The 15,140-nt window shown below is 41.6% G+C and overlaps 2 protein-coding genes across 3 annotated transcripts in view; one reads left to right on the top strand and one right to left on the bottom strand.

Annotated features, from left to right (window-relative positions):
- The first annotated feature begins 4,469 nt into the window (after window positions 1–4,469).
- LOC104950709 (pseudopodium-enriched atypical kinase 1-like) lies at window positions 4,470–7,589 on the top strand. 2 transcript variants are annotated; one of them, XM_010777263.1, is made up of 4 exons: window positions 4,470–4,701; window positions 4,894–5,033; window positions 5,393–5,952; window positions 6,285–7,589. In XM_010777263.1, the coding sequence occupies exons 1-4, from the start codon at window positions 4,637–4,639 to the stop codon at window positions 7,290–7,292; spliced, it is 1,773 nt and encodes a 590-aa protein (XP_010775565.1). In that variant the 5' UTR covers window positions 4,470–4,636; the 3' UTR covers window positions 7,293–7,589. The 2 variants fall into 2 exon arrangements, with proteins under 2 accessions (XP_010775565.1, XP_010775564.1); XM_010777262.1 differs by having other exon boundaries at window positions 4,891–5,033.
- Window positions 7,590–13,367: 5,778 nt separating this feature from the next.
- oaz1a (ornithine decarboxylase antizyme 1a) overlaps window positions 13,368–15,140 on the bottom strand; it is a 5,299-nt gene continuing 3,526 nt past the window's right edge. Inside the window, 3 exon segments of the mRNA XM_010777260.1 lie at window positions 13,368–13,583; window positions 13,766–13,851; window positions 14,268–14,443. Of these exon segments, the coding sequence (XP_010775562.1) occupies window positions 13,453–13,583; window positions 13,766–13,851; window positions 14,268–14,443 (393 nt within the window). The 3' untranslated portion in view covers window positions 13,368–13,452.

Here is a 15,140-nt window from a genome sequence, read left to right as displayed (position 1 = left end):
ACAGTTTACTGTAGCATTTCCTTTCCCACAGGTTGCAGCTTTATATGTGTATAAAAAAGGTTTTTATATGTGTATAAATAAGGTTTTTATTTATTGATTGATTAAGTCCAAGTGATATGGACTATTATACAAATAAACTGTACCCTTTCAGCGATAGGCTTTATCAACTATTTTCAGACATTTTTAGACCAAACCTGACTATAATTGAAAATATAATCAGCAGATTACTGCTAATAAACATAGTCAATAGATTTAGCTTATTGCAACCGTAAACATAGCCGTAACCATGAAAAGTCAAATGGTTATTTGGCTAAAATTAGTAAAATGTTCTGTCCTGACGTTCTGAGAGGTAGAGAGATGATGCATGTCTGCTTGTTTGCATATGAAGAGGTTTAAGAGCGAGGCCCACCATTATGTTCCCTCAAGCTCCCTAATTGGTAACCGTTTCCGCTTCTGGCTTTCGTCACATTTTGTTGATGCATTTGGTGGAGGACAAAATGTGCAAAGTGGAGATGTATAAAAGGTGCCTGTTATCCCCCCTTTGCCAGTATACAACCGAGCCTGTTTGCAAAGACAGTGAAAGACGTTCAGCGATGGATCACAACACAGTCAAACGGACCTTCAGTTATGGAGCTATTGGCAGTAGGACTGAAGCTCTGGAGGATTGGTCCACATCACGCAGACACAGCAGCGCAGGGATCCGTGCACTCCTGTGGGCTACCAGCAGTGCACGGTCCCTCGGGCGTTCACTAGGATCGGACTTCCAGACCAGCCGGGAGAACATTTATCCAAATATCCTGACACCTGACAGTATCCCACAGTTCACTATACCAAGTCTGTCTGTGCAGAACAGCTTCAGATCATTCGACAAAGAGACAGACGAGGATAGTGCAAAGACAAATGATGGCTTAGGGAGTTCTGGGACTGATCTGGACTCATCTTTATCTGCGTCTCTGGCCTGCTCCACGCTCTCATCAACCACATCTTCCAACAGCCTCACTTTGGTTCTGTCAGATCGCAGGGCCGAGAGGAGTCTCTCCGACCCCTATTCCCGGAGGAAATCTATTCTTCAGAGGGAGGCTTCGTATGATTGCTCCTTCTCCGAGGCCCAGCACTGCCTGGACCCTTCCAGCAGAGCCGCCCTCTCCCTGCCACACTTAGCCAAAGTCACCACCCCGTACGGCTTCGTCACCTTGAGCCAGAGCCCACAGATGGCGAGCGAGGAGGCACTTCTCTGCCAAGCTGGGCCACGGCGCTTAAACAAGGGCGAGGAGACTGCATGCGCTTATAGCAAAACTCCACTGACAAGGACAGTATACAACAAAGGCAACTCCCTTTACCTGTCAGAAGACAAGAAGAGAGTGTTTAAAAATTCAACAGACTCACAGAACAAAGAAAAATCACTTTCTTCCGAGATAGAGGCTGCCTCTAACAACAACACAACAGTTTCATCCTCTTCTACACCCAAACAACCAGATGGCAAGCGTAAAAAGCGGTTCTACAATGTGATACGGAAACACTTCATCTCCCGCCATTAGAATTTCATCTTGGGACTGATTTGTAACCATGCAAAGTGTGTTTTAAACGTTTAAACTGTGTATTTATTCATGTAAAAACATGCCAATGTACACCAATGTTCTTGTGAAATACAAAGCATTTGTCTAAAGCTGTGAAAAATGTGTGGAAAATGTATCAATTGTCACTTAAAAAATAATAAACAACATAAACAGACTACTTTTATATTGTGTGTACTATGTTAATGTCTTATTCATTTAAAGTTCCTGTTTCATGTGTTGAGTAGCTTGGAGAATCACCTTATAACCATTCTGGGCAGAGTGAGTACTTCAGATCCACCATAGTGTTTAAGGTTAATGAATTCCTCCACCGCTTTCAGGATCTTAAATGTCACTCGCTCTCGGGCTGTGCTCCTATTCAGCCCCTTGTTGAATACGTCTGTGTAGTTTCCACGGTTAGCTGGATCTCTAAACCTGCACGAATGTGTGGTGGTTCGTCCCTCAGGCAATTGTTGCTCCTCAGCATACGAAGTGCGTCAGTGGAGAGACCCTTAATGATGGTCGACTAATGCATCCTCGAGGAGCCCTGCGCCCTCCACACTCCCACACACTGAGATTTAGTGGGTAAATATCATTATGATGCAGAGTGCTCGGCTCTTGGAGCAGTGGAGGACAATGAAAACACAAGAATAGGTGTGTGGAGAACATCGAAAATGATAATCACTCGCCATAAGGTTTGTTTATTTGCATGATATAAGTGATTCTACATTCACATTGTGTGCCTCAGGGTTTCCGCTACCATTTAATTCACAGCTCATTTCAGTCACTTAAGATAAAGAGATTGATGATTTTTTTTTTCAGAACATTAAGCAATAAGACTTAAACCACATTTAAACCCAAAAGCAAGTGTTATAGTTGTACATGCTTTATTTAGCCTTTATCTTTGATATTGTGTTATAATATTTAATTTACCCCCAGGCCATTATATCCCAATCATTTAAATGGGGTGAACAAAATGCAGAAAATTCAAACCTTCTGAAAGCTATGGATTTTTTAAAAGTATTTATACAGGAAATAAAATGCAACAGGCACTCGATTCTACAAAATAATAATGAAAAGAAAAAAACGTCAAGACCAAAATAAATAAGATAAAAAGGTAATATAATTGGTAACAGAAAAGGGAATGATAATAATTCTTGAAAAAAAGTATAACCTGTTAACACACACTTTAAATGTAATTAAAATCTCAACATGTTTAAGACTGCATTTGTTTTAACTAAGTTTACCAAATAAACTTGCTACTGAGTATATATCTGGAAGCCAAGAAAATTACTTTATTATATAACAAAAGTCAATCAATATCAATCAATACATCGATCAATTTAATAAATGTATATTGATAGAGGAATCAAAATCAAGGAGAGTCTTTTTCATTGTGATTAAATAATTTTCAAACATTCCCGTCTCCCCCCGGATGGATGGTAAGAGGTCTGGTGACATTTTGGATTTGATTGACACTTATTTAATGACCATAACCATTTTTCATTTCTCCTCTGTAAATATAAGTCCATCCAGTGCTTCCTTTTCAAAATGATGACATTAATGGACCATCACTGCAGCTGACATTTTGATTTACACAAAGCTTGTTTTCAGCTCTATATTTTGAGATTTGTAAAATACATCAGTCACAAACATGTTTACACGTTGTCATTGTGATTTAAATGAGACAGTGTTATGATATAAACATAGCAGAAATTATTGTGGAAAACGCTTTGAGAGACTATCACCCTTAACCCAGAGGATGTGAGGGATGGGAGTACTTCGAAAGAACACACTCAGGAATACACTCCAGCGCAACAGCACACACAATGGCAGATAATGTATCATAGACACATGCGTGGGAGTTTTTCTGTGGATCACTGACGTCACAAAGGTGTTGTATCATCGCAAGATGGGCTCTAGTGCTGTTTTGATTTGATTTTCCAGAGCTGTGCTACAAAATTAAAGATGGTAATGTTGAATATTCAAAAAGGTCTTTATGTTTCTCATACGGCCTGTGCTGCAGCAGCTCTTTTCACCCTCTGTCCAAAACCAGAGCCCTGGTCAGTCTGCTCTGATTTGTTAGCTGGGCGGCACTGTTGTCATTGGTGAACCGCTTAGAGATGCCCCGCCCCTTATCCTATCAAGTATAATGTGTTGGAGCGCTAGCCAATAGAAGCACAAGTGTTACATAGTGATGTCACCATGTTAAACAAAGGAGTCCAATCGAGACGTTTCAGGCAGGGGGGGGGGGGACAGGACACACACACTGTGAAACTCCCTCTGAAGGGAACTTTTGGATTATAGCCTTTGCAGACCATTTACATGCACATATTACACAAACCTATAACACACTACAGGAAAGGAGCACAACCCAAAAAGCATAATAGGGCCCCTTTAACATAAAGAAAGCAAAGCTTCCCTTTCCATCTTCATAGTGTGTAACTACTCCTCTCATGTCATCATAGGTCATAACAGAATGTATCTCCCATTGTTGCCATATATTGTCAAGGTTAAGCTGCTTGTACTTTATCTGCTAAAATATGTAACCTTTCCTTTAAAGTCAGTGAAAGCAAACACTCCTAAATGCAAGCACCGAGTCTTGAAGAGGGCGTTGCATTTGTTGAGACTTAAAACTGCATCATACAAAAGAGAGAAGTTCACTCTGAGCATACACATGGCGAACGTAGATAAACTGAGAGAGAACGAGACGTCAGAGCGAAATGAAGGGGCTTTCTGTAACTGCTCTTCCTCGTTCTGCCAAATTGAGGTTAGCTCAGAGAACAATTTTGCCCTCAAAACAGACCCCACTTTTCCGGTACCCACCTCAAGTACATAAGTGAAAAAAAAATATGTGCAAAAGATAATCAGGGCAGAACATTTACATTCAACTACACAGACGAGAGGCAGAGCAAAAGTGTCAGAGGGAGTTACTGAGCTAAACGGGAAGTATTTCGGAGAGGCAGTGAGATAGCCACCTGTAAGCTACACACACGCACACACACACACACATGCACCGCTTTCAGTGACAGCAGTGAACAGTGAGAGAGGTGGAGGTGAGGTTGTAACTTTATATATTCCTGATGGAGTCTGGACCTGGCAGCAGAGCGGAGGAACAGCCACCAGCACTGCCTGTCAAAAAGCACAGGTAAGAGGAACAAACTGACTCTTCATAGAAGTGTATGAGTATTTAAAAGATTCTCTTATTGGGTTATCTTTAGATCTAGTCCATAATCCTCAATAAGATCCTTATTTATTAGGTAGGACACTCATTTGCTTATGTCAAACCTCCTGCAGGGCTTGCACTTACATGTGTTTTTGTGATTCTGGGCATCAGTAGCCGTTCTTCCAGATGCTCCAGTGTTGGGTCTGATTGCCTGATGCTCAGCCCTGTTGATCTCCAGCATCAGAACTACACGTACAACGACGTCTTCCCTGAACCCACCGATTGTCACGCAGCCCAGTGCCCCATACACTACGGTAGGTTTACAAAAGGTAAAGTGACTAAAGGGCGTTGGAAAGTGCTCCATTGTTCTAAATGTCATTGAAACCACAAATCCATCATCTACTGGTGCGGGGTTCTCTAATTCGGATACAGCTCAGAGCGATGGGAAGAGAAACTTCTTACGATAATATGAAGTCTTCTCAGTTCGTCTTTCTCGTGAGAAATGAAAGCGAGGAAGTTCAAATGTGAAACTCTTACTTTCAATAACATTCATTTAGTATTCTGATAGATTATAATGAGTTGCAGACTGTTAATGCTGACACACACTCCTCAAACGTGTGCATGTTTATTGCTTTTGCTCACTGACCCAAATCTCTGTCCCTGTGTTTCTCAGATCCCTCCCAACACCAGGTGAGATTTTTCTCCGATGGCACCCCGCCGCCTGTCCCAAAGAAGAGGTTAGTTCGCACCCTCTCCCTCCCTTGCTCCAATCTGCCTCCACTCTCCCCTCTGTGTCCCCCGTCTCCACTGCAAAGACACCCTCAGAACTTCGACAACCCCCTCTACATGCTGGCACCCATACCTGACATGCTTTTCAGAGAGGAGACAGAAGAGTTTAAACCTGTCAGTGGGAGTAACGTCTCTTTACTGCACCTCTCCCAGCTGTCCTTTGACACCCCGGATGAACACCTGCCCTTCCTATTCAGTAGATTTGACGACCAGAAGGTTATTTCTCAGGGGATTCAGAATCGACATCTACTGTTTTTGAGAAGCGTGGCCCAGAGTGTGGAGGCTGGGATCCTGCTGCAGGGAGAGGCCTCAGAGAGGAACTTGAGCTCGTACCAGCCTCAGGATTTCCTGCTGTGTGAGGGCAGCGGCCCAAAGCAGATCGGAGACACGCGTTTCTACAGCCTGCACAGCCCCAAGCAACCCGGGAGGACGCTTGGTTTAAGGGTAAGGTTACAACTCTTTTAAATAGAGCACTGTACGTTCTGTATGATAATAAAAAAAGGTAAAATGTTCTGTTGTAGTGTTCTCTGTTCACTGTGGGTCACATTGCAATTGAGGTCATCTGCAAAGCGAAGTGGTTTGCACATTGCTAGCAGTAAAACAAACTTGATCTTTATCACGATTGGCAAATGTGACACTGACTTGCGGTACCCGAAACACTTCCTCTAAACTGTCATCAGGTGTCATAACTGCAACAGGAAGGCGAGAGAAGATATATTTTTGCAATGCATGTTTTTTTTTATTATGACTATGGAGTTTTCGGTCTTTCTGTGCAGGTACACAAACAGCCTGATGAAGCCTCCTCAGCTCACACCAAACATCAGCATGTCAACGTTCAAGATATGATTGCTTATTTCCAAGCAAGCAGCGCCCTGAGGGAAGCTCCCTCTCATCCTCTGAAGTCAGACTGCAGTGCTGCTCCACCAGCAGGTGGAGGCAGCACTGAGTGTGCCACAGTTCATGTGAACATTAATCTGCCCTCTGTTCAGTCTCTCCTGCAGAAAGGACTCTCAGTGGGTGTTGAGAGAGACCTTCCTCACGCCACTCTAGAGGACTTTGTCCAGGTTAACAGCTCACTGCAGAGCACTGACTGTGAGGCCTATGACAGACAGGTATGTGCTCTGTTGCTGCAGATATTACTAGGCTCACAACATCTGTATGACATCGGAGCCACAGCGGCTGAGCTCAGACCTCAGGGCATCTTTTTAGTGTGGCCCTACAGGGATAATGAAGAGGGAGAAGACAAGGATGATTCTGAAATGAAGAGCGGTTTCACAGAAAAAGGGATCCAGATGTTATGCAGGACACACGGTTCCCCTCGTGTGGTCTTAACCCCGGTATCATCTGCTCCAATACCTCACATCTCCACCTACATAAAAACCCAGATTGCAGCTCTGATTGAATACTGCCTCCACTCACAAGAGAGCCTGGCCTCAGCCCTGTCCAAGTCCTCGTACCGCAGAGGGCTCCTCTTCCTGGGGTCTCTGCTCCACTCTGACAGCAGGGGGCCGCAGATGGCTGACATGGTGGCCCTGCTTCAGGTTCTCCTCTGGGGGCCACGAGCCTCCATCTTCAATCAAAGCGGCTCTATGACCACCGCTGTGCACAACTGGCTGACAGTCAAGCGAGCGCTGCTGGTGATGAAGCTGGCAGAGAGAGGGCTGATCCAGGATCAGTCTGCACTGAGTTGGGAGGACTGTATGTGCCTGCAGTATCTGTCGTTCACAGACCCGGAGACAGTCCTGAGTGTGACCAGTCAGCTGTCACTGGACGGATCATCGTGAAGTTAAATCATTATTTTGCCCACTCTCGGGTATTGACAGTCCAAGATCATTTCAATTGTCAGTCTGTATTATGCAGAATAGTCAAAAATACACTGAGAAAGGTTTTCCAATCCATCCTTTAAAAATACAAAACATCGATATTCTTCATATACTGCTCTTCATCTTCATGTGACATTGATTTAATAAAATGCTGCACTTATTTCTGCTGTAATATTTTATATTAAGTGGCCTACATTTGTATTTCTCAAGCAGCTTTTTACTATAAGCGAAGGAATTAGGTGTATTGTAAAAAAAATTAAATAACTAAATGACTCACTACGTTTTTTGTGTGTATTTTTCACGCTAAATATGATTGATTTAAAACATGCTAGCTCTATATCACATGTAATATTAACATGATTTGTTTGGTGTTAAATATCAGTTATAGTTACTACTCATACATAGCAATACCTCTAGATGAAATTGAATTGAATAGAAGTTGTTGAGTCCATGAGATTTCATTTTTTTCCATGCTTTACAGATTTTTTAAGACACATATTTGTTAGGGAATAATTTGCTTGGTTTGACACAGTTCATAATTTTCTCCTCACACTGTTTCCTTTCCCACGGCATAGTTCTACAGCCTTGGGTATTGCTGCTATCTCTCTTAAGGGGGAACAGCTTGGGCACATTGTTGTCGCCAGTCTAGGACAGAGCACAAGCCGCCTTGAGGTAGTTTACTGTTCAGGGACGAAGGTTGCCTGGCGCACATTCTTTCCTATGGACGAGAGCTCTAGTTAGATTCAGGGTCCATAATTGTTTCGTCTCACTGATGAAGAATGTTGATTATTACACTCCGAACTAGGTAAAACCTCGAGCTGCAGAAAGAGTTCTTCAGAATTGGTTTGTTAACTCGTGACACACCACCTGTCTCGTCAATTCTCCGGCCGTAACTCCAAATAAACCGTCAGTGTTTGCCATCAAAGCTCCAGCTCTCCTCGTGTCTCTCTGAGTCCTGTTTCCAATTGCTTCAGAAGTTTCCCCCACACTTATTGTAAGAATATTTTTGCTTACAGTTTTCCCTTATTATAATTATTTATTTAATATTTGTGTGCTTAATTTAGTTTCTTACCTGAGGTCGAGGCGGGGTGGGGGGAGTGATGTTTAAAATAGAAAACTGAAAGTGAGCATTATGTTTCTGCCCCTTTCTTGTTCTGTAATTGTATATTTTGTACTTTTAATGCTCAATACAAATATGTAAAAACAATAACACTAAGAAAGTGGATCAGTCCAGTTCTGAAGTCTTTACACTGGCTTCCTGTTTGTCAAATAATTGATTTCAAAATACTGCTGCTGGTTCATAAAGCATTGAATGGTTTAGGCTCAAAATACATTTCTGACCACTTTGAATGGCCTTGTGTTGAAAGCTGCTATATGAATAAACTTGCCTTGCCTTGATAGCGTAGCACGGGATGCTAACATCATGTACCTGTGTGCAAACTAAGAGAAATCCCCTCATCTATAATTACATGATGGCAGACTGAAGCCCCGAAGGAGTCAGAGACCCCTCTCATCTGCTCTTATCTCCTCTCATTACTATACGATACTGTTCACGGTGCAACATCCTTTAACATCATCTCCTCTCTCCACGATAATGAGCCATAATTGGAGAATTTCAAAGGGCTTAAGAGGCGGGGAGAGATATTATACACTGGGTTATTGCTTTCAAAAAGCCCTGGAGGAGAAGATAAAGTTTCAAAATGTGTCTTAATGGATCCTTAACTCCATCATCTGGGGCCAACGGACAGATTTACATGGTTTTATATGAAGATGAAAACAAGGCTCTTGGTGGGAGAGTGTTAGCAGTTTAGTAAACCACACCTTGTTTCGTTTGGCAAAGATGTGTCACATATATCGGCTAGTTTAGGTGCACAGAGGATGTTTTAAGATAATTCATCTGGTGCATTAATACAATGAAGGGCAATCATTTTTGGTCGGGGATCATTGATGTCACATTCATCAGCTAAAGATAATTAAATCACCAGTCGGCCAAATGGCTAAATGAAACTCTTGGCTGTTGTCTGATGAAAGTGCTCCGCATGCAGATTTCAGTATCCTGCAAAAAGAATGTATTATTATTTGTATTATCTTTAAAAAAAAATGCTGATGGACTCCTTTAATGTTTTTATTCCAGATGTGATCAAGTCACTTTGAAAACTGTGTTTGCATTTTCTGAGTGTTTTCCGACATGTTATGGATAGCTAAATCGATCCTTGGGAGATTGTATTGATCATAAGAATAATTGCAGATGATTTTTCTGTCAATGAACTAATTGAATATTTGACTTATCATTCCAGCACCAATACTGTTGAAGCTCTAATGCTGTGCAGTAATGAAAAGGTAAATCAATAGATAAGACAAATGGAGATCATAGTGGATTCTATAAAGGTTATGTGTGTGTGTGTGTGTGTGTGTGTGTGTGTGTGTGTGTGTGTGTGTGTGTGTGTGTGTGTGTGTGTGTGTGTGTGTGTGTGTGTGTGTGTACCTTGTGAAAGGTCCTGAAGTACGCCGCCTTCTCGTCCGGGTATTTCTCTATCCGCCGCGGTCCTTTACTGGAAGCTTTCTTGAAAACCAGCCAACACCTCCGGAAGATCTGAACACAGACAACGATGTGAGTTACTGAAACACCACCGAGACATGCATTTCGGTAACTGGAGACACAGAAAACAGAAAAACACAAGCTGAGGACGACCCTCTGAAACCACAACAGAGCAGGAGAGTCAACCTCCAAAGCAGACAGCAGATAAATCAATGCTGCTTCACCAGAACTCTGTCTATTATCCACCAGAATACCCAAAAAACGAAGTATTAAACTCTTTAAAAGTAGCTCTTAATGTTTCCCATTGATCAAAATATAGATTGGCCTAATACAGCGGAGAGAAAAGACTTTGGAGAGGAAATTAAACCATTAAGCCTCATGAATCAAATCTGAAAATACATTTTAAAGGAACATATCTCATTCACATATTAAGAACCCATTATTAATGCATTTAGATCAAACTGACAGCTGCATAATCAGAGTAAATGCTTTCATTTTGGTCAAAGCAACTCCAATTACTCTTTATTTAATCTCTCAGTTGTCCAACGAATAACTGATGAGCTGAAGGATTATGATGAATAGTTTATTTGTTGTGTGTTCGTTGTTTTCAAAGACATGTCCACGATATCCTCAGCAGCATATTATGCAAAAGATAAACAACAAGTGCACCAGCTGGGAAAAAGATATTTAATTAGTAAAAACATTTAGCAAAGAGGGAATGTAGGTTAGTAAATACACAATTATTTATTAACTTTTTCTGTTATTAATTCATAACGTAAATACTGGATATTTTATTGTTTTAGTGATGAATTTATTCATTATTTTTCCGATTGCTAAGTGAATTCACTTTATTAGGAGTTAGGGCAGAAATAGGCTGTCACTGCAGGCTTTAAAATGCATGTTAGAAAACACACACACACGCACGCACGCACGCACGCACGCACGCACGCACACACACACACACACACACACACACACACACACAGAGAGAGACAAACGCACACGCTTTGATCGCGTTCACTCTTGGATTGCTGATTTACCGAAAATGCATGGTATCAACATGTATCAGCCCAGGTGACATATTTGAATCCCGAAAAAATGACCTGCCAACGTTAAGATGTTATCATCGTCACTGTGTGCATGTGGACTGAAAGCAGTGTGCCGAGTGCACCTTTTGATATCAAATTGTACGTACACTTTTGAAAAGACGAGAAGAAAAGATGGAGGAGAGGAGATGAGGAATAGGTCTCATCACAAATGATTCACTTTACTCGGACTCTAGCGCCTCGGGCCGGGAATGCACCCTAATCTCTCTCTTAGACACAACAACACACATGCACACACACGCACGCACACGCACACGCACACGCACACACACACACACACACACACACACACACACACACACACACTTCTCTCTGTGGTGCAGCACATAACAATACACTGTATTGATTATACGTCTGACCCATACATAGGCTGAAGATGACACAAATACAATAGTGGTGGTCTATTGGATAGTGAGGTGTGCTGAAGGTTGTGAGTTCAAATCCCAGAAACACCACCACTAGTGTGCCCTTGAGTAAGGCACTTAGTCCTTAGTTACTCCAGGGAGAATGTCCCTGTAATTGGTAATTGTAAGTCGCTCTGGATAAAAGCGTCAGCTAAAAATAAGAAAAAAAAAATACAGGTTGTTGTATATCGGAGTACTNAAAAAACAATTTGCACGTGTACTAAGAGTAAACAACGAAATCAAGTGCACTATCTCTAGACGTACACATTGATGATTTATTTCACGAGTGGATTTCTTCACCACAGACACCAAATAGATTAGGATGATTCTCAAAGACCAAACCGTTGGTGTACATTTCTCAAACAAATGTGTACCTGGTGTGCAGACGACAGTGGATCGGAAGGGCGACGGACCGCGTAATCATCCACCGGCAGTTTGAAGAATAGGTCTATGTGTCGACTCATCTCCACACAGACTTGTTCCTGACTTCTTGACTCCTCCAGATTTGACTGAGCAAAAGGAAGGCCTACGTCGCCCGTATTAGACAGATAAATCGTCAGTCTATGTAACTTTACTTGAGTTAAGCACCAAACTTCTCCAAATACAACCGTATAACCAGACTTTCGTGAGGAAATCACGTATGCCTCTCGAAATTCACATAGTGATTCGAACTAAACTAATCCTTATTCGTATGTTACCTCAGCAATACCTGTCAGTGCGAGTGTTGTGACACCCCCCTCTGAAGACATCGTTACCTCTCAGTCCTGAGTCCTCTCTGTGCTCCTCTCGGACCTCCGAACATACCGTTGTGTGACCGCCCCAAATAAACCTCAATGCCGGCCTCTAACTGTTCTGTCCACCACACAGTGCTCAACTGTTTGGTTAAGACTTCTTGAGAAAGACGCAAGCTCCAAAATGATCAAGCTCACATTATTAGTGTAAGAATAGTGTCACTCTGATTTGGTAAATACCTGGGCCTTAGATTGATCTCGAAGAGCAGTATCTTTCTTACACGCGTCCGTTGGAAGCAGGGACTTGTCATTTGATGGGAGTTCCGCCCGAACACGAGACCAGCACTGACCGCTGTTTTCGACCGGTTCTCGACAGGGGGAATTCTCTCCTATCGTCGTTATGGCTTCCGACATTATCTTGATACGGCACCTTTCCTTTTGTCAACACTCCTCCTTTTAATCTACTTGACACAGCTTGGTTCGTTTAAGGGCTGTTTATACGACAGAGAATTTTTTAGACATTTGTACCTTTTTTTACTTAGAGTACGGAGTGTTAAAGATAATAAGTTAAAGTAGATCTCCATAACCGATACACTCATCATATATTGACTATAAATGTGGTTGTTTAGTACCAATTATAATGTTCAACACTTATACTCGTCCGTACAAATTTAGTATAAGTAATAAAAACGCACTTTTTATGTGTGTTTTGGCATCACTAGAAATCAGATAAATTAAAACAACATGTTAAGTTAGGATAAAGGCGCCGAAATAATCATTATACGCGGACTCTATATGTTACAATCGAACAATTAATAAAAAAAAAAAAAAAAAAAAAAAAAAAAAAAAAAAAAATTTTACTAAATGCTCGTCTTTAATTAACACGCGTAAAATATTAGTACACAGTGTACTTCATACTTACTCGTCATAATACTACCTTATAGCTACAAAACATAAAAAGTTTCCTACCTAACCTTTTGAGAGTCACATAAAAACTGAAGGGATTATGCCGCTGTACTTTTACTAGAACCTGACAGTTAGGGGCTTACCCGTTTATTACACAATAGTAAGTGATACTAGGCAAGGTCACTGATCGACTGAACCTACACATCATGGATACAGGTGAAGACACAATGCCCGGATATTAAGTGGGCGCTTACTCTACATTCCTGGTACATTAACATCTTACCCTAGTGCAAATATAATTGAAACACAGGTGAAGCAAACAAAGGAAACCTCAAGCACACTGTATTTGGATAATATATTCATTTCCCGTAAGAATCATAAAGCTGTGTAGCGTATGGATTGAAATAAGAACAACAAACATCTGTAACTGCTCATTTAATCGTCATCAGAGGAGTCTCGCTCGATGCTGTAAGCCATGAAGAAAGCATCGGGGCGGGAGGGGACGAGGGGATGACCCGGTCTCACAATCTCAAAGCCCAGGAAACTGAAAGTACGCAGCAGGGAAGCTGGGGAGGAACAAGAGGGACACGGATGTAAATAAAGGACCGTGATCCAGAAACGGCACCTTCAAAATGCTGTCAGAACGGCCAGTCTTCTGTACATATAAAGTATATTACAGCTTTGAGTAAACAAAGCAGTTCAAATGAAGAGTTTAATATTATAAAAACCCAGTTAACAAAAGTCTCACCTCTGTCGTCACGGCTCTTGTGGAAACAGATGAACGCGTGATCAACCTGCAGCTGCTCTTCTGCAAATTCCAGCAGAAGAGCAAAACTGTAGAGAAACAAAGCAAACAGACGGGTGAATGTTTCACAGGAGGAACATGAAGTTACAAAATAGGTATTCATTATGGTCTAAGCACAAGAGTAACATTTAACAAGAAAACCAAAGCATTTAAACCTTAACTTCACTTAAAATACTTATTTGATCAATCAGGCTCATCAAATGATCTTTTACACATTTATTTGTTGTATTAACATTCAAGTTTTAGGTAATCTACTGTACGAATAAAAAAAAACGTAATGGTCTGTTATTCCCTTAGGTGTAGACAATCTATCAATTTCTTAGTATTATTTAGAATTAGTACATAATGTACATTTGGTCGCCCATCAATCATATAGATAGAAACAAGTTGAAATGTTTGTACAAGAGATTTCTTTTAAATGTTGAAAAGCGTTCTGCCCACGGACCTTTCTTTGCTGCCCTCGGGCAAAGCTCCAGGAGGGATTTCCACATAAAGATTCTCTCCCTTCAGCGCCGCCCTCCAGACACAGTGCTTGCCCTCCGAGCGACGGGGCTCGAAGAGCAGGAAGCGCACTCTGCCGTTGGCAGGGGGGGGCTCCTCAAGAACCAGCAACTGAGTATCCTACAAGACAGAGAGGACAACATGTTCAGAGGACAGAGTATAAAGTTGCAGAATGCAGGATACAAATATATGCAGTTAAGGAATCTTGATGAAAATTACAGAAATACTTTAGAGTTGGCAAGGAAACCACAGCTGACCTTAAAGCCTGAACCGGAGAAGTGGTAAAGATAAAAACAATCAGGCGAATCAACTTCAGAGCCATAAACATACAGTAGATTGGTGACTTTGATAAACAGGCTGAGCCTCAGGTGAAGAGCGGCTTCACATCTTTCCAACTTTTAAAAAGAAATCGGCATTATGGTTTAGTTATTTCTGCATCCTTTTGATCAGTTTATTGCATCACAATCATATCAAATGTTGCTTATTTTGGGTTCATTTCAGTTTATTGAACCAGATTAATCAAACTAAACATTACATTACATGTCACCTGTTAGACGCTTTTATCCAAAGCGACTTACATACTCAATACTGTGGGCAATCCCCACAGGAGCAATTTGGGGTGAAGTGTCTCAGGGACACAACGACATGCTGACTGCAGTGGGGACAACGCGGACACGTCTGACTCGTGTTTTGAACCTTGCTCCCCTTGTGTCCATCCCTCCCATTTGACATTCCTGCCCCCCCCAATAACACGTTTGTATTCACTCTACTTATAAATAAGTTTTTACTATACAGCGAGGTGTTGGGTATCGCATAT

The sequence above is a fragment of the Notothenia coriiceps genome, unplaced genomic scaffold, assembly GCF_000735185.1.
Source record: "Notothenia coriiceps isolate Sejong01 unplaced genomic scaffold, NC01 NC01_scaffold00017902, whole genome shotgun sequence".
Lineage (NCBI taxonomy): Eukaryota > Metazoa > Chordata > Actinopteri > Perciformes > Nototheniidae > Notothenia > Notothenia coriiceps.
This window is presented reverse-complemented; position numbering and strand designations above follow the sequence as displayed.

Excerpts from the sequence above, each read along its gene's own strand:
- LOC104950709 (XM_010777262.1), top strand. The coding sequence starts at position 4,637 with ATGGAGTCTGGACCTGGCAGCAGAGCGGAGGAACAGCCACCAGCACTG. Across the intron at positions 4,702-4,890 it reads CTGCCTGTCAAAAAGCACAG|TAGCCGTTCTTCCAGATGCT; the intron begins GTAAGAGGAACA and ends TCTGGGCATCAG. Across the intron at positions 5,953-6,284 it reads GGAGGACGCTTGGTTTAAGG|GTACACAAACAGCCTGATGA; the intron begins GTAAGGTTACAA and ends CTTTCTGTGCAG.